General features: G+C 39.3%; 1 protein-coding gene across 2 annotated transcripts in view; it reads left to right on the top strand.

Annotated features, from left to right (window-relative positions):
* The window catches only part of LOC149178822 (E3 ubiquitin-protein ligase At3g02290-like), a 182,645-nt gene that overhangs the window by 11,439 nt on the left and 144,317 nt on the right, over positions 1 to 26,889 (top strand). Inside the window, exons 2-3 of one of the 2 annotated variants that reach the window (XM_089420449.1) lie at positions 15,692 to 15,879; positions 15,988 to 16,133. In XM_089420449.1, the coding sequence (XP_089276575.1) occupies positions 15,692 to 15,879; positions 15,988 to 16,133 (334 nt within the window). Of the gene's footprint in view, positions 1 to 15,691; positions 16,134 to 26,889 lie in introns of both variants that reach the window. The other variant, XM_089420448.1, reaches the window with a different exon arrangement.

Below are 26,889 nucleotides of genomic sequence, written 5' to 3'. Positions count from 1 at the left end.
ATGCAAGTCATATTCCAATGGATCAAGCCATGATACAAGCCATACTAAATCTATTGAACCCTTTGAAAGTGGAGTGAGAGGTGAAAATGCTACTATTGAATGGGGTTCTAGTTGTAGCAAAGTTAGACACCTAGATTAGGTAGTTGAACCCATATCTCAAGGCTTAGCGTTACTCTAACCATAGAAAAATTTATTGACAATATTGAACATGATGTGCATGTCATATTGAATATGTTAAACGATTTGAAAATGGTGTTGGAGGTGGAAATTGTATTATTTAATGGGAACCTATTTGTGAAAAGGATAGACAACTAGATTAAATAATTGATATGGATCTTAAGACTTGTGGCTACTCTAACAGTTGGAAATTGCATTTACAATGATGAACACCATGCTACTTATATTTTCTTTAGCGAGATAACTTCAATGATGAATATTGATTGCAAGGTCAATTGATTATCATAAGCTAGTGGGTATTTCACCAAGATATGATCATAAAATTCTACCCCTTGGATACAAGAAAAACTTGAATATTAAATGGTGATTCCTAAGACAAAAGATTGTACAAAGGGTGTCAAAGTACATCATTAAGTTCCATCATGTCAGCATCAAGATGAAAATGCTTGAAAACAAGCAAAATGTTGCATTGAAGTGCATAGGTGGACTCCATAGTGATGTAGAGAGAATATGACTTATTTGACGGAGCTTACTCTAGAAGAGGTATATAACAAGCCAATGACCATAGAAGAAAAGAATAGTTGGGAAAATAAGGCTGGCATTGAAAAATCATCAAACCATAGAAAAAAAGAAGAAGCTGATCATAGTGTCCATTGACACTGACAAGCACAAGACTGCAAATTGGTTGATGAGTATGTCAACTGATAAGTTGAAGACAAACACACAAAAGTGTATGCATTGAAATACGATTGGGTACAATGTGGCAAATATTAGTTTGTGCACCCAAAGAGATGACTTACAAAAGCATTGCCAACACAAGTCCTTGAAAAGAAGGCTGAATTGTAGGTTGACATTGATGAACAACAAAACATAAACTTACCAATCATTGTACCCAAGGAAGAAATTATTAATGTTCATACATGTAAAGAAGAACAAAACATCAACAATCATTGACCTTGGTAGTTAGAAGAATTTGAGCATAGAAACAAGGGCTACACATCTTAGCTTAGGTATGATGCGTGAAAATTAACTCCCATTAAATTGGTTATAAGGTCTTGTGTGTTAGTTTTTGTAGCTTGGACAAGTGTTTTGGTCTTAGATGGTGTATATGAAGCTAGGAACACAGGTGGATTAATTATCTCCAATACCCAGAAAAAGTTTCCAAGTGAAATGTTCTAATTAGATTTAATTAACCAATTTTAATTAATTTCCTAAGTCTAACTTAGGGAAATGAGTTAATTAATTGGGATTAATTGAGACAAATCGATTTTGCGTTCGAGACTTATAGAAAAGTGATTTTAAGAATAAGAAGTTGATATGATCTTAGCCATCGATTGGAGTTAGATTGTGGTTGTTGATTCGTCAATGAGAGATTATAAAAGGAGATCGATGGGGCTTTTGGAGATCATTTGAATAAGCAAATTTGTAGTAATAGCACGTGAGACACCAACAGTAGGGATCAACAGTGATTGAGATTGTTTTGTTGGGAGGGATTCTTCACAGTGGTTTCCAGATTCTCAGTGCAAAGGGAGATCGATTTATTCTCAAAGGCCAAGTTTCTCCAGCTGGTGTGAATTGTTTTCAAGAGGCCGAGTTGCCGAAGCAAGTGCGAAGTTGCCAAAAGGTTCAATTTGCACAAGAGAAATTGAGTTTTCCAATAAAGGTCGAAATTTTAGTGGAGGCCGAGTTATTTCCCAGTGGGTGCGAGTTTCTAGAGAGGCTGGTTGTTTGTTGGAAACATACCATTTGGATCGATTCAGGGTCACAGAGAGGCCAAATCGATTTAGAGGGGTTGAGTTTCTTCCAGGGTTTTGAGTCAACTTGTAGAAGTGAAGAAATTAATTTGTCGGAGGTTTGCTACTTTATGACAAACAATATACGTAAATTTCAATTACAGATTTACTGAAGAAATAAATTAAACCCTCATTTGCAGAACTGGTTTTCCCTTCGGGGTTTTTCCAAGGGCAATTTGTCCAAAAATATTGGTGTCAATTTTTTTATGTTTGTGCTATTTTCTCATTTCCTCTAATTATTTATTGATGAAATTGCAGTTGTGTTTTTATTCACTATTTGTCATGAATTAATTTCTAGAAGACAAATAATTTGCAAAGGTAGAAGATTATTAATCGGTAACTACAATAGAATTTTCACATGGTATCAGAGCAGCTTAGTGAAGCGCATATTTGAGGGCAGAAGAGGCTCAAGACATGGCACAGGAAGAGAAACTGAGGGTTTATAAAACCTAGTTTAAAGTTTAAACTTCACTAGATTTATTTTGGTTTTGTCTATTATACGAGGGTTTTCAGAATTGGCTTTAGCTAGATTGAGAGATCAGGACAAATTGGTTGGAGCTTCAAACTTTGGTGCCTGGAAAGCCAAAATTTCTTTGTTGTTGGAAGATAATGGTCTCAAAGATTATGCGACCGATGTTGTAGCCATATCAATAGATCCAGCATAGCACGTGGCATACAAGAAGGAGGATGCCAAGGCGAGGAGAATAATCGTTGACGGGGTTAAGGATCATGTCGTTCTACATATCGCAGGTTTGGATACAACGAAGATGTGGGATGCCATATTAAATTTCTTCTAAAACGCTGCCGTAAAACTGAAGTTGATTCTTAGGGAGAAACTTAGAAATACTCGGATGAATAAGGGTGCAGATGTTGTTAGCTACCTCACTAGGCTCAGACTTGTCAAGGATGAGTTAGCAGCTGTCGAAGACTAGTGATATGATGATGAACTCATGAGAACGACCTTGAACAGGTTCTCAAAGCAGTGGGATGTGTTCATTCAGGTGATAAATGGACGAGATACACTACTGAGTTGGGATCGGTTGTGGAGCGATTTCACTCAGGAGGAGCCTAGACCGAGTCTTGTTGGTGGCAGTAGTAGTAGTAAGCCCCATAAGTGTGAGGATGACGAGAATGTGGCCCTAGTAGGAAAGGGAAAGGCCAAGAAGGACTCTAGCAAAGGGTCCAAGGGAGGAGAGAAGAAAAAGGACTTGAGTAAAATCAAGTGCTTTAGTTGTGGTCAGAATGATCACTATGTCAGTCAATGTCTGAACAGAAAGAAGGGTGACAAGAAGAAGAAAGGGAAGCAACAAACAACAACTTCAACATATATTATTGAGCTATCTTTGAGGGTAGAAGATGAGTTCACTCTCATAGCTTGCTTCTCTACCTCTACATCCACATTCATCTGGTATATTGACAGTGGAGAGTCATGTCATATGATGGGGGTTAGAGAATACTTTTCCAGTTACCAGGAAGGGTAGATTGTCTTCCAAATTCAAATGGGCAATAAGTCCAAGTGCATTCCAGTTGGGAGAGGGACAATTACCTTTAAGAGGGAGTCAGGCAATAGTACTAATGTTACATGTGTGTTGCATGCGCCAATTTTAAGGATTAATCTGATTTCAATTTCAACTCTTCATGATAAGGGGATATGATGTCTACTCTCGAGGCCCGAAGGTGTACATTAAGCACCATGATTGGAAATTAGTGAAGCAGATTGGGGTAAGGAGCAACAAGTTATATGGGTTGCAGTTGGATGCTCCAAAGGCACTAGTGAGCAACAACATTGGCAGAGACATGGGAGAAGTATGCCATAGGAGGATGGGAAACATTCATCATTGGGCACTAAGATTGCTCAGGGAGAACGTGACAGGTGTTTCAAAAATTAGCATGGAGCATGATGATGTGTGTAGACTCTATAAGGTGCGTGCTTGGGAAGTTTGTGAAAGCAACATTTCCAAGGAGTGATAATAAAGCCAAGGATGTGCTTGAGTTAATACATTTTGATGTATGAGGCCCATTGCTTATGAAATCTCTCAAGGGCTACGAGTATTTCGTAACATTCATTAATGACTACTGCAGGAAGACCTAGATATGCTTCTTGAAGACAAGGGATGAAGTCTTTAGTCGCTTCCAAGAGTTTAAAGCTCTTGTGGAGAACATGACAAGGAGGAAAATAAAGGTTCTTTGTATGGATAATGGAGTTGGGTATGTGGAGAAAGCCTTCAAGGAGTTTTGTGAGAAGGAGGGCATCAGGAGAGAGTGGACAACTCCATAAAACCCACAACAGAATGGGGTCGTTGAGAGGAAGAATAGAAGGATAGTTGGAGCTATGAGGGTGATGCTATATGACCAAGATATGCCTAGATATCTCTGGGTAGAGGCATGTAGCACAACAATATACATTTAGAACAAGGTTCCCCACTAGGTGTTGGGGAAGATGACACTTGAGGAGGCATTTACAAGAAAGAAGCCAGAAGTCGGGCACTTTAGGTTTTTGGCTGCATAACTTACTGTCACATTACAGATGATAAGTGCACCAAGTTGGATTCAATTGCAGAGAAGGGATAATTTTTTGGCTACAACGAAAAGTCCAAGGCATACAAGATCTATATTCTAGGTAGCAAGAAGATTATTGTGAGACAGGATGTGAAGTTCTATGAGGAGAAAGCTTTTTGGAGATCTCGCAAGTTGCTAGCAGTTGATCAAAGTGAGCTAGCATAAGCTGCAAGGGATGAACATGGATCTCAGGGTTAGGGCATCAGTTTGAGTATAGTGACTAGTACAAGCATAGGTATAGGTGCAAAGGAGAGTTCACAACTGGTGGAGCAACAATAACAGGTAGAGGAGCATGAAGCTCCACCCACCACCAATGGAAGAAGAAACAAGGAGGTGCTTTAGATGTTAAGAGATGCACAAGAGTTTGTGGGAGCTCCTAGATCAAGTACTAAGGGTAGGAGACTGCTAGAAATGTATTTAGGGTATAAGGCGTTGATGAGTGAGCTCATTGACAGTGAACCTTCTAGTTATTCTGAGGATGCACAACATCGAGTGTGGCAGGATGTGATGGTAGAGTATAACTCCATCATGTTGAATGATGTGTGGGAGGCCGTGCCTAGACCATTGGACTTAACAGTGATTGGTTCCTGTTGGATCTACAAGATCAAACACGCTGTTGATGGCAGTGTAGAGAAGTATAAGGCTAGGTTCATGGCCGAGGTTTTGCTCAGGACAACATAGACTATGAGGAGAATTTTGCTCCAGTGGCCAGATAAACTTCCATTAGGGTTTTGATCTCTCTAGCAACATAGATGGGATGACAGATCTATTAGATGGATGCCAAGATGACTTTTCTGAAAAGAGTAATAGAAGAGGAAGTGTACATTGAACAACCAGAAGGATTTGAGACGCTTGGAAGGGATACTCATGTATGCAGGTTGAAGAGAGCGCTACACAGATTCAAGCAAGCTCCCAGAGCATGGTTTGGTCAGATTGACAATTACTTGCGGTAGATGGGCTTCATGAAGAGTGAGGCAGACTTGATCCTCTACTATTTAATGATAGGTGTTGAGCTTCTCATTCTTGTGTTGTATGTGGATGATCTATTTTTGACAGTGTCACTAGGGATGATAGAAGATTGCAATAGGGACATGGCAACAAAATTCGAGATGGAGGATTTAGGGTTGATGCATTATTTTCTAGGTCTGGAGGTATGGCAGATAGAGGGGGAGATCTTCCTTGGTCAAGGGAGATATGCTCTAGAGATTATGAGGAAATTTAGAATGCTGGACTGTAGACCCATGTCTACTCCTATGATTATCAATTGGAAGAAGATAGATGCATCAGAGCAGGATGCAGTGGACCCCACCTTGTATAGACAACTTATTGGCTCTCTGATGTATCTGGTCAATCCAAGGGCAGACATTTTCTTTGTGGTCAACGCTCAGTTAGTTCATGGTTGAATTGAAGAGGGTACATGAGATAGTGGCAAAGAATGTGCTGCAATATCTACGAGGTACAATCGAGTATGGGTTGCGATTTACTCGAGGCGATGGTGTCAAGTTGATGGGGTATACAGATGCAGACTGGGCAAGTAGTGCAGTGGATTGGAAAAGCACTTCAGGGTGTTGCTTTAACATTGAATCAGGGGTTGCTTCTTTGTACAACAGGAAGCAAAATTTCATGCCACTGAGTTCTACAGAAGCATAGTATATGGCAACGAGCATGGCTACATGTGAGGCCATATGGCTTCGGAAGCTGCTAGTGGCACTATTTGGTCAACAAATGGAGTCAACCTGTAGCTACTGTGATAATTAGAGCTGCATGAAGCTATATGAGAATCTAGTTTTTCATGATAGCTCGAAACACATTGACATCAGATGCCACTTTATCAGGGATTGTGTACAACTTGGATCAATTCAGTTATACTATGTTTCCACATATCAACAAGTTGCAGATATTCCGACGAAGGCCTTGGGAAAGACAAAGTTCTTTTTCTTCAAGGATAAGTTGAAAGTAGTGGAGAACATCTTCCTTGCTAAGAGGGAGTTTTAGTTTTTGTAGCTCGGACAGGTGTTCTAGTCTTAGATGATGTTTATGAGGCTAGAAACATAGGTGGATTAATTATCTCCAATACCTAGAAAATGTTTCTGAGTGAAATGTCTTAATTAGATCTGATTAGCCAATTTTAATTATTTTCCTAAGTCTAATTTAAATTTAGGGAAATGTGTTTATTAATTGGGATTAATTGAAACAAATTGACTTTGCTTTAGAGACTTCTAGGAAAGTGATTTTTAGAAGTCGATATGGTCTTGGCTATCGATTGGAGTTAGATTGTGGGCGTTGGTTCATCAACGAAGTTTATAAGAGGAAATCGATGGGGCATCTGGAGATCATTGGAAAAAGTAGATTTGCAATGACAGCAAGGGTGTAATGATAGCATGGTAGACACTAGTAGTAGGGATCAGTAGTGATTGAGATTATTTTGCCGAAGAGGGATTCTTCACAGTGATTGTGGATTCTTAGTGATAGAGGGTGATTAATTTATATGTAGAGACTGAGTTTGTCTAGCTAGTGCGAATTGTTTTATGGAGGCCAAGTTGCCACAACAAGTGAGAATTCGCTAGAAGGTTCGATTTGCACAGGAGAAATCAAGTTTGCCAGTGAAGGTCGAAATTTCAGTGGAGGTCAAGTTATTTTTCCCTATGGGTGCGAGTTTCTAGAGAGGCCGAGTTGTATGCCGAAAACGCACTAGCCGGATTGATTCAAGGTCACAAAGAGGCCGAATTGATTTAGAAGGGTCGAGTTGCTTCTCGGGGTTCGAGTCAACTTGCAAAAGTGAAGAAATTATTTTTCCAGAGGTTTGCTAATTTATGACAAATAGCGTATGTAAATTTCAATTACAAATTTGCTGAAGAAATAAGATAAACCGTCATTTGCAAAATTGGTTTTCCCTTCGAGGTTTTTCCAAGGACACTTTGTCCAAAAATATTGGTGTCAATTTTTTTATGTGTGTGCTATTTTCTCAGTTCTTATGATTATTTATTGGTGAAATTGTAGTTGTGTTTTTATTCAGTATTTGCCATGAATTAATTTCTGGAAGACAAATAATCTGCAAAGATAGAAGATTAATAACCAGTAACTGCAATAGAATTTTAACATTGTGTTCCATAGAGACATGTCTTGTAGGGTCAAGAGTGTGCACCCCTTACTGTACATGCCCTTGGGATAGGGGGGCGCTTGGCGAAACATTTTGCAACCACCACCAATTCACGATCCTTTGCAAAATGCACCCCTAGAATGTTTTGTTGAGTTGTGGGATACGTTTCACAGAAAGGATGGGCTTGTGGGTGCCCCCTCTTGAAAAGCAAGAAGTGTTTTGCAACATAGGGGGCTTATGGGTGCCCCCCTCATTTTTTTTCCAAAATGAATTAAAACTTTAAAAAAGGATTAAAAAGGTTTAAAAGAACTTAGTAAACTTCTACACTAATTCACATTTATCTACAGATCTCTCTTGTTTTACATTTACAAGTCATTTAGCATTTGACTTGAGATGAGTGTGAGCCATGATTTGCCTTGGTTTGGTTACTCATGAGAGTGACTTTGACACAAATAGTGACGCTGACGTTGATAGATGTAGAGGACCAATCAACAACATTGATCCAATGCTCATTTGGTGTTGATTTCTTTTATCTACTATTTAGTTTTCACTACTCACTTTTAATTTTCAGTTATAACTTTTTACTTTAGATATTGATAACTGAGTTTTTTGTTGATGTTTGTATCCTGGGAAGGTACTTTTGCACATGCCTAAGTGTCTAGGCATGTAGAGGTCATCCAAAGACTCCTCAGTAGACTTGCTCAACTATTGAAAATTTTTGTATTGTAACTTAGCCTAAATCCAAATTAGGAAAAAGACATACTTAATTATGTTGGCTATTGAGCTAAAGACATTTAGGAAAAGTAAAGTATTTACTTTACGAGTTATGTTTTAATCGCAACTGTTGATCTCAAGTGAGGCGAAATCTAATCTCGACCGTCAATCAATTTGGAGATTAGGATTAGGGGTTTAGCTCAATGTAAAGTTATAAAAGCAAGGCTAAGTAGAGGAGAAAGAGTATAGTGACATAAGTCATTGAGGGGTGGATTTTCTCAAGTCAGGAGTGCGATACCCAATTGTTCTGGGTCTAAGGAAGGTGCATGGGTGCAACATAGGAGATCCAAATCAGTTAAGGAGATCAAGGATAGATCTAGGGCTTAATCAGTTGGATTAGATCTAGAGTATGTTTTAATTGTAAATTTTCTTAGTTCGATCATTATCCCAAGATGAGAGCCCAAGAAGGTTATGATATAATGAAGAACTGATTTGATTGGGCAGAATCTATGTGTGTCACATGTGATTGAGTCAGGCTGAAGATGCAATAATAAAAAATGAGGGTGGAATTAGCGGCTGTGGTGGTGAATAGTCGACCACGGAGTCCTCCAAGGTTGGTGATCAACATGGCATCAACAATCGACAAGAGGGCATTGATTGAGGTGGTCGAGTTAGTTGGAAGGGCATTGCAAACAAACAGGCTGCCATAACACGCTGACAATTGGGCACAAGGCCGACCAGAGCGAGGAAGAGCCGGTCGAGCCATAGCTAATTGACAGGACAATGTTAGAGATCGAGTAGGATTGAGCTGCACTAGTTGAGAAGTATGTTGCTAGCAAGGGGAGTGCTGACGACAACTAGAATGGTTGGAGCAGTTGGTTGGGCCATGGGTGAAGCACAGGGTTGGGGATACAAATAAACAACTACCCGCAAATAGCTAGGGGATAGGGCTTAGTAGTTGGGACTAGACACTAGCAGAGGTAAAGTCATAGGTCGCGACAAGGCTCAAAAAGGAAACACTACGGGTGAAAATCACTAGAGCCACAACCATTGCTGTTGAGTGGCTAACAAGAGATAGGGTCAACTGTGAGTTGAGTTGAAAGGCCTTCAGTGTATGTAGGTAGTCGATTGTAGCCATTGCCAAGAGTTGAGTGTGTGGAGAACAATGTAGCTGCCAGCAAAGGTATTGTGCAGGAGATACTTCTGAATTCGTTGGGAGTAAGAGCTCATTGTGGGTATATGAAAACATTGCTAACAAAGTGAAAGTTTGACAATCATGAGCATGGACATAGTTAGTGGGCCGCGAGTTGCACTCGTAGAGCGTAGGTCGACAGGATTGTTAGTGCATAGAGGAGTTTTGGCAGTGATGGCAGAAGATGGGAGGTTAGTGTGTAGGGAGTGTCATGAGCAGGTTGATTGAGCCAGTGTCAGTTTGTGGGACACAGTGGCTAGCAAGAAGTCGTTGGGTAGGGGATCTACTGTGACAAACATGAGTCAGTAGTGATCATTAGAGTTGGTAGTAGCTAACAAGGTTAGCTAGTAAAGGCCATGCAACATGTATGAGGTTTTCCAGCAGGTTTGGTTGAGGTTAGCCGTGAGAGGGAGACTATCCCAGTCAAGGGATTGGCAACATATTTTGGGTGACTAAAGGATTAGAAAGAGCCTTTTACTTAAGTTTTTTATTTGGAGGTTGCCACAACTAGTTTGAGGTTTGAGGATAGGTTGGAGGGTGCCTATGACTTCATTCTTTGGAAGACGAGGGTTTCACCAATTCTCATGGAGAATGGCATATGGGAGTGTGCTAACACCAAACTCGCCTCACCTACAAATGCTACATATTTTTCCATCCACAATCAAAAGGATGTGAAAGTTGTAACGATTAACATGGATGTGGTGAAGGATCATGTGATTCCTACCTATCTGAGAAGAATAGAACAAGGGAGATGTGGGAGGCTTTACGAAGTTATACCAGAGCCATAATACCAACAAGAAGATGATGTTGAGAGAAAATCTTGGGAACACCAAGATGACCAAATTAGATACAATGACTTCATATCTCACCAATATTACACAAATCTGTGATGACTTGGCTACAGTTAGGGAGGTTGTGACAAATTGAGAATGGTAAGGATGGCCTTTAATGACTTCACCAATCCATGGGTTCCTTTCATCAAGGGCATCATGGCATGAGAGAAATTTACTGACTTGGATAGATTGTGGGATGCTTTCATCTAAGAGGAGATTCAGGAAGAATCTCTATTAGTAGATCAACACAAGAGTGATGATGAGAATCTTGCTCTTGCTAATGGGGCAAAAAGAGCAAAGGAAAAAGTTTGAGTAGGAGTGAGGAGTCCGCCTTCCAATTGAAGGAGGACTTGACAAGGTTAAGTGCTTCGCCTATCATAAGATGGGACACTATGCTTCATAGTGTCTAGAGAGGAAGAAGGGTGGAAGGGTATGCAATCAACTGCATTTGCATTGATAGAAGCTCAGGTGTAAAAGTTTGCCAAAATGTTTGATACTAAATTCTCACTTGTCTCCTACCTTTCCTCGAGCACCTTACTAGTTGGTGCGTGGCTACTAGATAGTGGAGGCACTCAACATATGATAGGAGAATGAGAGCTAAATAACAACTTGATCGAGTGGGACTCAAAGTTGCATTTGGTGTTGAAACTTGATACCAAACATGTGGTGAAGGGGGTTGGAACAGTGATATTCTAGCTAAGTTAGGAGGCAGGTTGGAAGTGAAGGATGTGCTATGGGTGTCGAAACTTAGGTGGAGTTTTCTCTTAGTCTCTATGATAAACAAGAAGGGGTTTTGTGTAGCATTCCAGGACGTATTGGCACTGAACAGACCCAAGGGATCTATCTCTGACAAGGGTCATGTTGTCGCACAGATTGTCGCGACAACGCTCAGATCGAGGGCTGTCACCCTGATCCCCGATCTCTCCGTTTAAGCCTGTCTCCCGCGGCCAAGGGGGGTAGACCCTATGGGACAATGGATGACCAACTGTGGACCAGTTGGGTTGGGAGACACAAGGGGAAACAAGCACTTAATTGATTTTATTAAGTTAATAGACCAGTACCTTATGGAGTTAATGATGATTAAATGATTACTTATTAAATGTTGCAAAAATCTAAACCATGTAAAACGATCATTTATCATCAAATCACCCAAGCAATGCAAGATATTCGATAAATGCACAATGCTTTAACAATGATCCAGCAATTAAACTTCAAGGAAAATTAAATGCTTTAAATGATCATAAAATTTAAATGCTGACCAGTTACCACTTTCACATAGCTAACTTCAAAATAAACATTAAGTGCATTTAACTATAGAGAAATGGAACATAGAGACACCAGAAATGAATTTTTCAATTTTTTTATTAAGCTTTTTCAATTTTTTTTTTGTAAGTTTAAAACAAGATATAAAAAATTTAAATCTAAACCTAAAACTAACACTTTATCATATATACAAAAAAGGGAAAATCTAAATTCTAATATAAAAAAAATATATTTTTTTTTTATTTTTTAATTTTTTAATTTAAAATTTTAAGTCTAAAAATTAAACAAAACTAAAATCCTAAATAAAATCTAAAGTCTAATCTAAACTAAAGTTAAATCTAAAATCCTAAAAAGAAACCTTTTTATGATTTTATTATTTTATGATTTTTTATTATTAAAATCTAACTTTAAACCAAAATTAAATCTAAACTTAAGGAAGTCTAAGATTGAAAAGAACTAACGCCTAATACCATTGAACAAAACAAAAAAAATCAAATTTCTTTTTTATTATTTTTATTTTTTTATATATTGTTATTTTTTATAAACTTGAAATCAAAACTCAATAAAAAAAAAATTGAAATGGAATTTCAGATTTCTAAACTATATACAAACTTTAGCCTAAGCATTGGCACATGTCATGACACAAAAGACCTACGCTAAACCTGAGAATCGATTTAAAAAAAATATGATACGCTAACATCAGAACCTGATCATGCCAACCACGCAAAACAAATTTCGACCTTTTTTGCTTGTCGTTTGCTGCACAGGTTTGAAGAACGATTGGTGACGGCGGGATTCGAAGAGAGCAGCCACGCAAAGAATGTTGCGGAAGCTTGGAAGCCGGCAGTCAACGGATTTGCGGGTTTGAGGAAAGCTGAGCGATGGCGAATAGCTGGATAGCTGCGGATTTAGAAGGTGCGGTAATGAGCTGTGTTTGGCATATGGCTCAGCGCAGAAGGAGAAAACCAGACGAGGCAGCGTGAGGGGACATTGATAAAAAAATGCGCGGAAGAGGGTACCGCAGGCTGGGGATTAGACGTAGGCAGAAAGAAGCTAAGACGAGGGGAGGCAGAAGAATAGGGAAAAGGTTGCGTAGGGAGCTGCGATATGGAGTTAGGACAATGGCAGACGGAGAGGTGAATGAGCGCATGAGCAGCGTAGCAGGTAAGAGTATGGAAGGGTTTGCAGATCCGTTGATGGAAGAGTGAGTGCGTTTGAGGAGCAAGCTTGTGCAGGTTGGAGCTAAGATGAAGATGCAGAGGGCAGGATATGGCAACGTGCAGGCAGAAGCATATGCGTGGAGAGGGATATGTAAAGAATAACAGAGCCAGGACTGTAGCAGCGTGACCGCTGAGAAATATGGAGAGCAAAATAATTTGAGATCCAGGCAACAGTGAAAAAGGAAAACGCAGCTTGCAAACCTGCAGTCCAAAAACCTGATCAAAAATTTGAATCTTTCTTGCTCCAAATTGCCTGATGGAAACCCTAAAAAAAAATTCTCAAAGCCTGTACTTGCAACCTGCAATGACAAAGAACAGAAAACCGAAAAATAATATGTGCAAGAAACGAAACTGAAAACCCTAACTAAATAATTACAATATACACAAACTGCAGGCTTTAAAATAGCCAGATTTCTCGTTATGCCACATAAATATTTTCAGAATTTTAATTTAATGTGAGAGGCTTAAGAAAAACCCTGCATGCAATTCATAAAAAATTTCAGATGATAAGCCCGGGACTAAGAACTGGCTGGGCTCTTTCAGAAAACACAATCTGGGAGTTGGCTGGTTCAGCCGAGAACTTCTCCTAACGCCCGGTAAACTCAAAACTAAGATTTCCTACACAGCTTAAAATCAACCATTAACATAGAGGGAGAAAACAATAGTGAAATCCAGATCAAATGGAGATACCTGCCATTATATTTCAGAATCTAAACTATCATTCAAACCCCAGAGATCAGACAAGATACCTGTGCCTAAATCAATCTTTATCAAGCTATAATCAATGGCTGAAAATAAAATTATGCAGAAAAATAAATCATCTTACAACACTTCCAGAAGAGTAACACCAGCAAGATTTTTAACCCCAAAGTCTTTCTTTATTGCACAAAAAGTGACTACAAGAGAGCTTTTTTTAGCACCAGACTCTCAGATCCAATCTGATCTCAAATGACCCCTAGCACCCTATTTAAAGGAAAAATTCCCAACAGCTAGTTTGAGTGATCCATGTCAAATTAATCTCGACCGTCGATGAGGATCAAAATTTTTTTTAATCTCATCTGTCGAATTTTTAAATACATTTTAATATATCAAAAAATTAAAATTTTGCATTTATTTTATTTTATTTTTTATTTTTATTATTTATTATTTATTTTTTATATTTTTATATTTTTTAATTTTTTTTAAATATATATATATATATATATATTTTTTTTTTTACAAAATTTTCATTGTTTTTTTTTTTTTTTTTAAATGGATCCTTGAACTTAGCCTTTGCAAAATCACCTAGGACCTAGGACTTAGGACTTATGAGGGGTTTAAAACATTATCTAACCCTCAAGACACTTTACATCATGACTTTTACAATTCTACATCTCAAGGGGGAAAACCCATTTGACATAGACCCTCATAGACCACCTAGTTCTGCGACCAAATATAATCTAGCAGATTAACACACTAAGATTCCTCTAAGATTCTAATGACAAAATTCATTCTGGCTTTGGGTTTAGGTTGAAGGAAAACTCTGCTGATCATGGATCGGTGAGACAAAAAACCTTCCGGAACGTAGATTATCACTAGAAAATTAGGTCCACCTAGGCAATTTACATACATGACTCAACTCTGCTAAGATTATTTACAATTTACACATGCAGACTGGGTTTACAACATAACATGATCTGGTCGACGATTACTGCCGAATGGCACAGACACGATAAAGCGCTATCCCTTTTGCGAAGAAAAGGGGGTGTACTGCTATGGGTAGTTGACACGTAGTGGTCAACAGGTCGCATCACTAGAGGTAGAGAGAACAACCTATATAGGCTAAAGGGCCAACCTATTTGTATCTACCATTGATAAATATATAACAAAAAAAACTATTGCAACAAAATTATTATTATTAACTTTGATTTTACTTAACCCTTAAGAATCCCAGGTCTTGATAAAAAACAGAAGTGTTGAAGAGTTTCTATCCTTTACAACCAAGATATAAGACAGTTTTTCTAAAATTAGGTATGCTTTGAAAATCCCTAAGAAATTGGTGGGCGTTTGGACATCAAATATTTTAAATTTATTAAAAGTCAATGCAACCTAACAAACTTTCTAACACACTACATCCGTTGATAAGCATTCAGATGAAGCATATACTGAGCAAATTCCCTTGAGAATCAATCTAGGCCGTTGATTAAAAAAATAAAAAAAATTCAACAGATCTGCATCCACCTTAAGTTGAAATAGGAAGCCTTTGGCTAAAAATTAACAACTCGGGCTGTCTCATGTAATAAGCAGTTTTTGCACCTGATTCAGGCAATTGTCTCAATGATACAGGTTCATGCAGTTAACAAAATATCAATTTCCTCAAAACATATGCATTTAGTGTGCATGAAGTACTTGGCAAAGGAGAATTGTGACTTTGAACACTTTGGGCGACTGATCCTACCAGAATTTATTTGTCTAAAAAATGGAGTTCTAATGCAATCAACAGATTTTTATTGAATAACTCACTGTGGTTTTGATATTTGTCATATGTTTGATACCTTACTTTTATTTCTTCATTAATTATTTTATCAGTTGAATTGTGGTGAAATGTTTGTTAAATTATGATATCAAGTCAAGACTTCTGTGTTATGTTTTGCATTATACCATGTCTAAAATATCATTAGTCCAAGGTCTTACTGATTTGGCACCAAGACAGCATCCCTTCTTGTTTCCAGATTGGCTTGGTTCAACGGATTCAGACCTTCTGTTTATGTGATTAATGCTGTAGCAAATTTGTTTAGTTGGGAATAATTTTCCAGAGCTTGATCATATTTTGAATCCTTTTATCTTATGTGTTTTTTCAGTATTCTGCATTTTCCTATACAGTTGAAGGACATGATATTTCTCCATCTATTCAAGGGGTCACTCCATCATCTTCTGAACTCATAGGTGTCCCTTCACCTGATGGTTCATCACCTGATACATATCGAGCTCCACCAAGGCCCTTGCCATATGATGTAGATCCTAGATATGTCCGCTTGCAGCGTGATGGGTTAGTTTCACGACGTGAGAAGACTAGTAGTTATGTGCATGGAGAGCCTGAGCTCCTTAGAAGGAGCAATAATGATGGAGATGCTGAACCATTGACAACTGTACACAGGTGGAATGAAGTGGATTATGAGGATGAAGGTCAAGGATATCAACCTGAATCTCCTGGGAAACGGCAGTCATTGAAGACAATCATGAGGATTGAATCCAGTCTGTCTCTATTGGGAGACGAAGAAATCTGTCCTACTTGTCTAGAAGGTATTTTATACTTTCGGTTTCTGAAATTTCTCTTGTTCATAGTAGGTTAGTTACTAAAAATGTACAAATATATAAAAAATGTAGCTGAAAGTGAAAATGTTGGACTGCCCTTATATTTGTACTACTTGGGAACTTAATATGATGTTCTTGTGTTATTTGTTATATCTGTTGTGAGTTTGTTTATCAAAGAGTGTATTCACAACACAATTGTTACATGTGGAGAGAATAGCAAATCTCTGATATTAATGCTGCAACTAATGGATCACACCGCTAGCCTAGGATGGGCTGCCAATGTATTCATACACATACCTCTTTCTTACGTTCATCATCCTTTGCTATACCATATGCAGGTAATAGCACCCTTGTATAGTTATCACCCTTGTGGTTTAAGCACCTGACCCTCACATCAACATTTACAAGTTGGTCACATATCACATGATTAATGCTACTAGCATGTAACTTTACATGATCAACACAGACAGGTTTATACAAATATTTCTGTTGATGTTATTCTCGCAACCCCCCGATGCAAACTTGGAATTGGCCATAAGATCTTTACTCTTGCAGTCACTGGAACACACCATTGGTGTTCAGTCATGATTTGCAATCACTCATTTAAAAGTAGAATCCACAGGCTGATACCAGACTCCTTTAATTGACCATCATTGAACATCCCCGCCCACATTCCTCCTGTTAGGAGGCTGACCATATAGACTATTTTTTAAGCTACTAGTTATCAAGTTCATCTGAACTTGATTTGAAGATCACATGTGGCTTAACTCTCATCCATTGATACATTTGGGTAACCAACTGCGATGCTCACTATCTCTCTGATTGGAGAAGCATAAGAAAACGTCAGAAGTGTGTTAAGAAATCTATGGGGCAACAAGTGTAGGTGATTTCTCTTACTTTAATAACCGCTTGTGATGTATTTTTACTTGATTAACTTCTTCTTTTCGTATTATTATTAGTGTTATCTATCATCAAGCACCTACCAAATCATAAAGAACAATGAAACAATAGGACACAAGATATAGGCGATCAGCTAAGGCCAAAACCTCTCCAACTGAGAGGAAAACCCACCAGAACCCTTGTCTTCTTATAGAACTTCAATTGACGAATTCCAAGACCTATGACCCTTGACCAAGACCCTCCAAGACTAAGTCATCCTTCCTTCTTGATGAGCTTTCCTTACACAACTTCCAACAACAAACTTCGACCTTCCAACAATTTCTCCAGCAACTTCAACCCTAGCATCAATTTCAGAAACTTCGACCTAGCAGCTTCAGCAACTTCGACCTTGAAGCACCTTCAACAACTTCAACCTAATAACTTCACAACTTCGATCTATAGGCAGCTTCACAACCTCAACCTTGTAGCTTCACAATTTCGACCTTGCAGCTTCACAGCTTCAATGTAGTTTCAGATTTTCGTTTAGCCTAGAAACTGTAGAAACCCTAACTGAAGAGAGAGAGAGAGGCCCAAAAACTTCGATCTTGATCTTCTTCTTCTTCTTTGTCCTTTTCCAGCTTCTATCTTGAGGAGATCGAACTTGCTTGAGTGAGTGTGCAAATGAGGTTGAATCCCTTCTTATTTATAAGCTTGTGAGGGGTATGAATTGCTATCTTGAGGCTGACTTGCTTCTTCATGTAGGCTGACTTGATCTTTGTGCCATGATGAGGTCTTGGAGGGTCTTTTGACTCTATTTTGACTCAATAAAATTTTCTCTACAATATTTAACATGCCCAAATGGGTCTTCAATACATGACAATGGCTCAATTAACTTTATGACAAACCTAGAAGCACTCAATGGGTGCTTGACCTAAAAATAAATTTCCCTTGAGCATAAAACCTATGCCTCAAGAATACAAATAATAAATTTATTTTTCTTTTTTCATTAAATACATAAAATCACGATTACATATGCCATTATGAAGACTGAACCTAGCTACATATTTCAACACTCCTTCTTAACTATAATCCATACAAGGTGCTTGGACATTCTCAATCTAAAGAATTCTCATAAGAAGGGTTGGATTGGTAATCCATCTGTATAGCATCATATCATCCAACATTGTCACGTAACAAGGCATTGACTACCAACTCTATCTCTCCACAAGATCAAAGCACAATGCTGGCGAGACCAATGATTTATAGACACCCTCATCATTGTCTCTCTCGGAACATACCCCACCCAGGTTCTCTTAGAGTATGTTCCACTAGGACTATCCTTATCTTGGATTCCTAGTCCTCAAAGAATATTGGTCCTCTACGAGAGTATGTTCCACTAGGGACTATCCTTATCTTGGATTCCTAGTCCTCAAAGAATATTGGTTCTTTACGACTACTCTTGTCATAGATTCCGTACCACATCCTCAAATAGTATAAGATGCCAGATGCTTACCCAATCCTCCATTCTATCTTCTCAGGTGAAGACAAGAATGATGTGTCTATCTCTCCCTCTCAATTAGGGAGGATATGCCCATTCCAGTGAAGGAATGTACCCATTCCTATAAAAGGAATGTACCCAAGCTCCCTCTTAATCAGGGACTTGACCAAGCTCCCTCTTGACCAGGGACTTGCTTCCAACAACTCTTTAGGTGGAGATCATGGGACAACCAACTGCTTGAAGAGCTCCTCCTTTCGATGTCATGAACTTCTTTTTCTTTATTCAGGAGTTTTCATCTTTTTGGGACTTCTTCGTAGGGCATCGACCATCCATCACTTTCATTCATGATTCAAGTTAGTCATGTCATCCTTTCTTCCATTGGGAAGTGATCCATTAGTCCATATCTGGCCTTTCCTTCACACCTTGCTACCTTCTTTGCATCATGTTTCCTTTAGGGTCTTTCATCCTACCACATGAGTGTCAGTTGTAGATGACATCTACAACTCTTCCTTTGGTAGGCTTGCATTAGCCCATCTAGATATTGTTCAAAAATAGTAAATGAACTCTAAATCAAAAATACCTTTGTGATGGTCTTTCATCATGACATCTCCTTGTCTGCATCAACATCCTGCATATATATTGACACATCTCCAAAAAGATATACAACGTCAAGGGTCTCTTTCTTTTTTCAGACTTTATCAAGATCTTCATATCTTTCCCATGGAGATATCATAGTCAAATCTTCTAGTCCTTGGATGTTGGTTGCCCTCTCCATAGTTGCATTTTTCATGATCTCTTCCTTTCTTTATTCACACATTTCCTCCTAGGAACTTCCAATCATAGTTCCTTCGACTTTGTCAACCACCTCATATTTCATATAATGACATATTATGTTGATTTCATCTAGTCAATGTGTGAACTATGCCTTCATGCATCCATTTACATGAGGAGATCCTTTCTTTTGATCATGCTCTTGAGGTAGAGCACTTACTCATGATATTTGCAACCATATGACATGACCCTATTTTATCAAGTACAAGCATACATACCTCATCTCTTTCTTTTGTCCATCTAGACTTTCTTCGACAACTTCCTTGATTGAAAGAACTTCAATCCCTTGACCTGCTTCACTTCTTTTGACATCATACCATCATCCCATGAATCCCATACAAGTTGGAATTCCTAGCGAGACACTTGCTTCTTCCAGAAGGTGATCTTTCCAATGAAGATTCCAAGAGAGGATCTTGATCATACTCATCCTACAAATGCTCCTTTTGAATGATGCATAATGAGCTTTATACTAGATGACTTTCTTTTTCCCATAAGTATTACTTATGCTTCTAATGAGGTTACCAAGGGCCACAGCCTTCTATAGGTGACATCCATAGAATTCTATTTCAGTTATCTTTCATGCTTCTTTATGATGATGTCATGATCTCTTGCTTTCAATTGTATGCTTCTATGATGCCATCTCCTAACATGATGCATCTTATCTTGCTTCTAATTATTCCTACCATGATAGTTATACTTTACAACAAAAATCTTGAAACAAAAACTTGAAAAGAACTAGGTGAGGAAGACTATCTCAATCATAGTAGAGATCTTTTACTTCCTCCTCCTTGAATTTCTTCTTTTCAGCTTCTTCTACTTCTTCAGAGATATGGGCTTCTTCCCTTCCTCTTTTGTTGTTTTCTTTCTTGAGCTTTGGACAATCTCTCTTGTAGTGCCCATATTCATGACATCCATAGCGTTGAACCTTCGACATGTTCATCTTTTTCTAAGGACCAAACTTCCCAAACTTCCCTTTTCTTCTAGTCATGGCAGCAAATGCTTGAGCTTGCTCTCTTGATCCTACATCGATTTTTTCCTTCAGTCTTGTTTATTTAATTTTGCACAATAACCATAGTTCATTGAATGGAGTAGCTTCCTTCTTCCCATAGATGCTTGATGTGAAGTTGCCCCATTCCTCTAGTAGTGCATTGAACACTATGGTAGTCATTTATTTGTCAGACATTATTTCTCCCAACTCTTGGAGTTGGTCTCTTATTTCTTACACTCTCAAAAAGTATGAGGCTATTCCTTCTTCTTTTGATATCTTCATCTTGCAGAGCTTGAGCTTCTTCTTTCGGTGGTTCGACAATTAAACCCTTAACATGACCAACGACTTCATTTTCTATGAGGATCAAATCTATCCTCTTTTTCCATGCAAGAAGGTTTGATGACCCAACCAATTTGTTGCTCTCCTTGCGATATGAAGTCATTTTGACATATTCAAAATTCAAATACATATATAAAAATACTTATTTGTCAATTGAAGATACTCCTAGATGATGAAATCTTGAACTTGATGCCCTTTTGATTTTGATGACGATGTAGATAATAGAAGATGTCTTCTTGGTGAAGATGTCTTTTCTCAAAAGTGATCCTTGACTCAAAAGAAGATCACATTGATTCCTTGATGACGATGACAACGCTTTTTCCATAATTTTCTTCCTTCAAGCCAACGCTAGTTAAATTTGTTTCACAACATCAAATTTCAGCCCTTCTTCAGAATTTTGGCTTGTTGTAGCAATTATGCAATTTCGACCTTTCTTGGAATAACCCTAGTTCACACGTGTGGCTAGAAGATGGAAAAATTTTCCTCCTTTCTACTTCACTTGACTTGACTTCTTTTTCTTGTTATTTCGGCTTGCAAAGGAGCCATGTCTTGGCACAAAACTTGATCCCTAATGGTGGATGCAATTCGATACTGTTGATTTGGGGTAGCATCGGATGTACTCTAGTCACGAAAATTGGTGGAGAGGCTAAAGCACATGAGATCTCCAATACCTAGAAATGGTTTGGGCAGATTCTAAACAGTTTGGGAGATATTAAAATAATTAATATTTTTAATTAAGTCCCAGTTTGGGAGATATTAAAATAATTAATATTTTTAATTAAGTCCCTAAGTCTAAACTTAGGGAAAATAAAATATTAATGTCAATTAATATAAAACTATGTTAGAAGGGTCCACAAGTCATGGATCAAGCTAAGGTTAATCTTAGCCATTGATTAGGGACTTAATCTCGGTCGTTGATTTGTCAACGAGAAAAGTATAAGAGGAGGCTTGAGGGTCACTTGGAGGACACACTAAGGGAGACTAGTGAGTTCAATTTTTGGAGCAGGGTTTGCTAAGAAATTTGAACTAGTGGTCTGGTGAGCAGTCAAGAGGTAGCAAGTACTGAACAGAGAGAAGGGATCAGTCATTGGAGATCAGCACTAAGGCAGGGGGGCAGACGCAGGGCATTTCAGATAGATGCAGAGGCAGCAAGAGACTGCACAGTCACTAGAGGGCATGTGTGGGTGACGCAGAGAGGCCCAGGGCTGACGCAGAGTGTCTGAGAACCATGCAGAGGTCAGCCAAGCTGATGCTGGGACTAGGAGAAGTGCTAGAGAATTTTTTTTCTCTCTATGGGTAAGCCAGTTTGGCACCCTGTTGTACTGAAGAATCGCTAAATAATAAAATGCTCCCTTGCTGCACCGGTTTTCCCACTTGAGTTTTTCCAGGGACTATTGCTCAAAATATCTGTGTCAATGTGTTGATTCTTGTACATGTGTTTGTTTCTGTATTACGGTGTGATATCTGCAGCAAAATTTATTTTAATGTTTATTGAAGGAATTTCATAAATAACTTATTGAAGAATAAGTAGGAAAAGTAAATCAGATGTTGCAGTGATAGAATTTTCACATGGTATCAGAGTGAGTAATAAGAGACATGAAGGGAAAATTAGTTATGGGTCGAGACCATGATGCAGAGGCATCCACGTCAGGGGACTCACATAGATTTCCAGAAGATTGCACAATAGAAAGAGACTTCGGTATCTCTATGTTGGCTTCCAGGCTGGAAGAAGAAGTGGCTTGTATGACTAGTTCTGCATCATTAGAAGTGTGGTATATAGCCTCGTGGCATACGACAGGAATCAGGGAATGTTTCTCAGAATATTGAGGAGAAGATGAACTTTTAGATGACCATGGGGAACAAGGCAAAGTGTACTCCAGTAGGGAAGGGTACCATAGTTTTTCAAACAGAATCGGGAGAACGGTTCTGTGCTACAAATGTGCTGCATGTACCAGGATTGGGGATGAACTTACTTTCTGTGTCACAACTTCAAGGCAAGGCCTATGACGTCTACTTCATCAAGGAGAAGGTATACGTCAAACACCCGAGCTGGAAAAAGAAAGTGCAGATCGGGATCAAAAGTAACAGGTTGTATAGATTACAACTAGAATCACCAATAGCACTAATAGGCAGTCATGGAGACAAGGACTTGAATGAACTAGGGCACAGAAGAATGGGTCATTTGCACCATGGAGCTCTGAGAATTTTCAGGAGCACTGTAACAGGAGTTCTAAACCTGAGTACAAAACGAGATGATGTATGCAGAAGATGCACTCTAGGAAAGTATGCCAAGGCAACATTTCCTAGGAGCAAACACAGGGCCAAGAGTGTACTAGGATTGGTAACACTCAGATATCTGTGGACCTATGTTCGTCAAAGCTCTTAGTGGTGCCGAGTATTTCCTTACCTTCATTGATGACCACTCAAGGAAAACTTGGATTTATTTTCTGAAAACCAAGGACGAGGTTTTCTGTTGATTCAAAGAGTTCAAAGCTTTGGTGGAGAATCTGACTGGGAAGAAAATAAAAGTTTTGCGCTCAGATAATGGTGGAGAGTATGTCGATAAGGACTTCATTGATTTTTGCGCTAAGGAGGGCATCAGAAGAGAGTGGACAGCTCCCTACAATCCAGAGCAGAATGGAGTAGCAAAAAGAAAGAACAAGACTATTGTAGAAGTGGCTATGGCCATGATGTATGATCAGAATATGCCAAAATTCCTGTGGGCGAAAGCATGCAACACAACAGTCTATGTTCAAAACAAGACTCCTCATTGGGCGTTGGGCAAGATTAGTCCAAAAGTTTTCACAGGGAAGACACCTGAAGTCAGTCGTTTCAGGATATATGGGAGTTTAGCATATTGCCGCATACTAGAGGAAAAGAGGAAGAAGCTAGATCAAACTGCGGAAAAGGGATATCTGGTGGGATATAGCGAGAATGCTAAGGCATACAGAATCTACTTTCCAGGGAGCAGGAAGGTAGTTGTTCGACGAGATGTAAAGTTCATGGAGGACAGGGCTTTTAGAAAATCTCGTGAGATGCCTTCCGAGGAGCAGTCAAAAGAGGAGCTGCTGGTTAAGCCTCTTCAACCAACGGAAATAAATTTCTTCCTCGGGTCAGGAAGATTCTCAGGATGAGGAGGAGCTAACAAAGCACCTGATGGCAGAGGAATAACTATCAGGGAACTTCGTCAGATTCTGCGAGATGCAGAGGACTTCATCGGTGCGCCAAGAGAAAACAACCAGATAGATATCATGTATGAGTAGCTCAGGATGGGGAACCTACCAGTTTCAAGGAGGCAACTCAACATCAGGTTTGGCTAGACGTGATGGTAGAGTACAACTCCATAATGGTGAACGATGGCTGGGAGGTAGTGCCAAGGCCTCAAGACAGATCAGTGGTAGGTTCGAGATGGATTTACAAGATCAAATACGCTGCAGACGACAGTGTTGAGAAATACAAGGCCAGGTTTGTGGCTAAGGGGTATGCTCAAAAGGAAGGAATTCACTATGAGGAGACCTTTGCCCCGGTGGCCAGGTATATGTCTATTAGGACCGCGATATCTCTTGCAGCTCAGATGGGATGTGAGATTGATCAGATGGATGTCAAAACGGATTTTCTAAACGGGGTAATAGAAGAAGAGGTATACATTAAACAACCAGAGGGCTTTGAGACAAATGAGAAGAAGTCTCATGTATGCATGTTGAAGAAAGCCTTGTATGGGCTGAAATAGGCACCTAGAGCATGGTATTTTCGGATTGATAGCTACTTGCAGAAGATGGGATTTGTCAAGACTGACGTAGATCCAAATCTCTACTATCTGGTTGTAGAGAATGAGCCACTAATCTTAGTATTTTATGTAGATGATCTCTTTTTGACAGGATTATATAGGCTCATTGGGGACTCCAAGAAGAATCTAGCCACAAAATTCGATATGAAGGATTTAGGACGAATGCATTATTTCCTAGGGTTGGAAGTTTGGTAGCAAAAGGGAAAGATCTTCCTTGGGCAAGGGAGATATGCTACAGAAATCCCGAAGAGATTCAGGATGGAGGATTGTAGACCCATGGCTACTCCAATGATCACCAACTGGAAGAAGGTTGATGCACCAGAAGATAAGGATGTTGATCCCACCTTATATAGGCAGTGCATAGGGTCCCTGATGTATCTGGTCAATACCAGGCCAGACATTTGCTATGATGTCAACACCCTCAGTCAGTTCATGGTGGAACCAAAGAGGGCGCACTGGGCAACAGCCAAACATGTTCTCAAGTACTTACAAGGAAACAATCGATTATGGACTCTTGCACACCAGGAGTAAGGATATCAGATTGAGTGGGTTTACTGATATAGATTGGGCAGGAAGTTGAATGGATTGGAAAAGTACCTCTGGGTATTGTTTCAACATTGGATTAGGAATGATCTTCTAGTGTAGTAGGAAACAAAAGTCCGTGGCCCTGAGCTCATCTGAGGCAGAATATATGGCGGCAAGCACAACTTCATGTGAGGCCGTATGGCTTAGAAAACTGCTTGTGAACCTATTCAGAAGGAATATGGAGGTGACTAGGATCATGTGCAATAATCAGAGTTGCCTCAAGCTCTCCGAGAATCCAGTGTTTCATGATAGGTCAAAGCATATTGATATCTGGTGTTACTTTGTCAGGGACTGTGTCCAACGAGGAGCTGTATAGTTGAGCTACACTCCTATAGGAGAACAGGTGGCAGACATCCTCACCAAGGCCCTTGGAAGGACAAAATTTGACTACTTTAGGGAAAATATGGGGATGGTAAAGAACTTGTTTCAGTAGCAGAAATGGGAGTGATAACAGCACGGATGCAAAGGGAGTTGCAGTGCGGATGCAGTGTTGGGAGAAAGGACCAACAACAACACGGATGAAGACGGAGTTGTCGTACATATGGAACAGTGGCAGTAGCAGAGCCATGGGCAGTGGTACAAGATGTAGCAATGTAGAGGATGTTGGGCAGGGAGGCTTAGCATTAGCACAGGGACCGATGCTAGATGATCAGGGTGATACTTAGTGAGGAGTATTACTAGAGGACAATCCTCGCGAAGAGGGAGTCTTGATTTGGGTAGCATCGGATGTGCTTTAGCCACGAAAATTGGTGGAGAGGCTAAAGCACATGAGATCTCCAATACCTAGAAATGATTTGGGCAGATTCTAAACAGTTTGGGAGATATTAAAATAATTAATATTTTTAATGAAGTCCCTAAGTCTAAACTTAGGGAAAATAAAATATTAATGTGAATTAATATAAAACTGTGTTAGAAGGGTCCAAAAGTCATGGATCAAGCCAGAGTTAATCTTAGTCGTTGATTAGGGACTTAATCTCGGCCGTTGATTTGTCAATGAGAAAAGTATAAGAGGAGGCTTGAGGGTCACTTGGAGGACACACTAAGGGAGACCAGTGAGTTCAATTTTTGGAGCGGGGTTAGTTGAGAAATTCGAACTAGTGGTTTGGTGAGCAGTCAGGAGGCAACAAGTACGGAACAGAGAGAAGGGATCAGCCACTGGAGATCAGCGCTGAGGCAGGAGAGGTAGACGCAGGGCATTTTAGGCAGACGTAGAGGCAGCAAGAGACTTCACAGTCACTAGAGGACTTGTGTGGGTGACGTAGAGAGGCCCAGGGCTGACACAGTCAAGCAGGAGTTGACGTAGAGTGTCTGGGAGCCACGCAGAGGTCAGCCAAGCTGACGCTGGGACTAGGAGAAGTGATGGAGAATTTTTTTCTCTCTATGGGTAAGCCAGTTTGGCACGCTATTGTATTGAAGAATTCCTGAATAATAACATCCTCCCTTGCTGCATCGGTTTTCGCACATTGGGTTTTTTTGGGGACTATTGTCCAAAATATTTGTGTCAATGTGTTGATTCTTATACATGTGTTTGTTTATGTATTACGGTGTGATATCTGCAACAGAATTTATTTTAATGTTTATTGAAGGAATTTCATAAATAACTTATTGAAGAATAAGTAGGAAAAGTAAATCACATGTTGTAGTGATAGAATTTTCACAGATACTTGCTACTGCAGAAGGATGTCTTATTACTTTGCACGTGTGGAGAATATAGCCTAGAAAAACAAACCCAAAAGTTCTTCGCTCTTCCTTCCTCGCGATAATGGTTGTAGGATGTATGAGTTTCCCAAGAACGCTTCAAGTGTGGAACACTTCCTTGGTTGAGCTAGGGTTTTGA

This window comes from Pinus tabuliformis, chromosome 4_1, assembly GCF_031772625.1.
Source record: "Pinus tabuliformis cultivar Carrire ecotype Pingquan chromosome 4_1, CPIR1, whole genome shotgun sequence".
Lineage (NCBI taxonomy): Eukaryota > Viridiplantae > Streptophyta > Pinopsida > Pinales > Pinaceae > Pinus > Pinus tabuliformis.
Note: the sequence above shows the minus strand (reverse complement) of the source record. Positions and strands in the feature narration are given on the sequence as shown.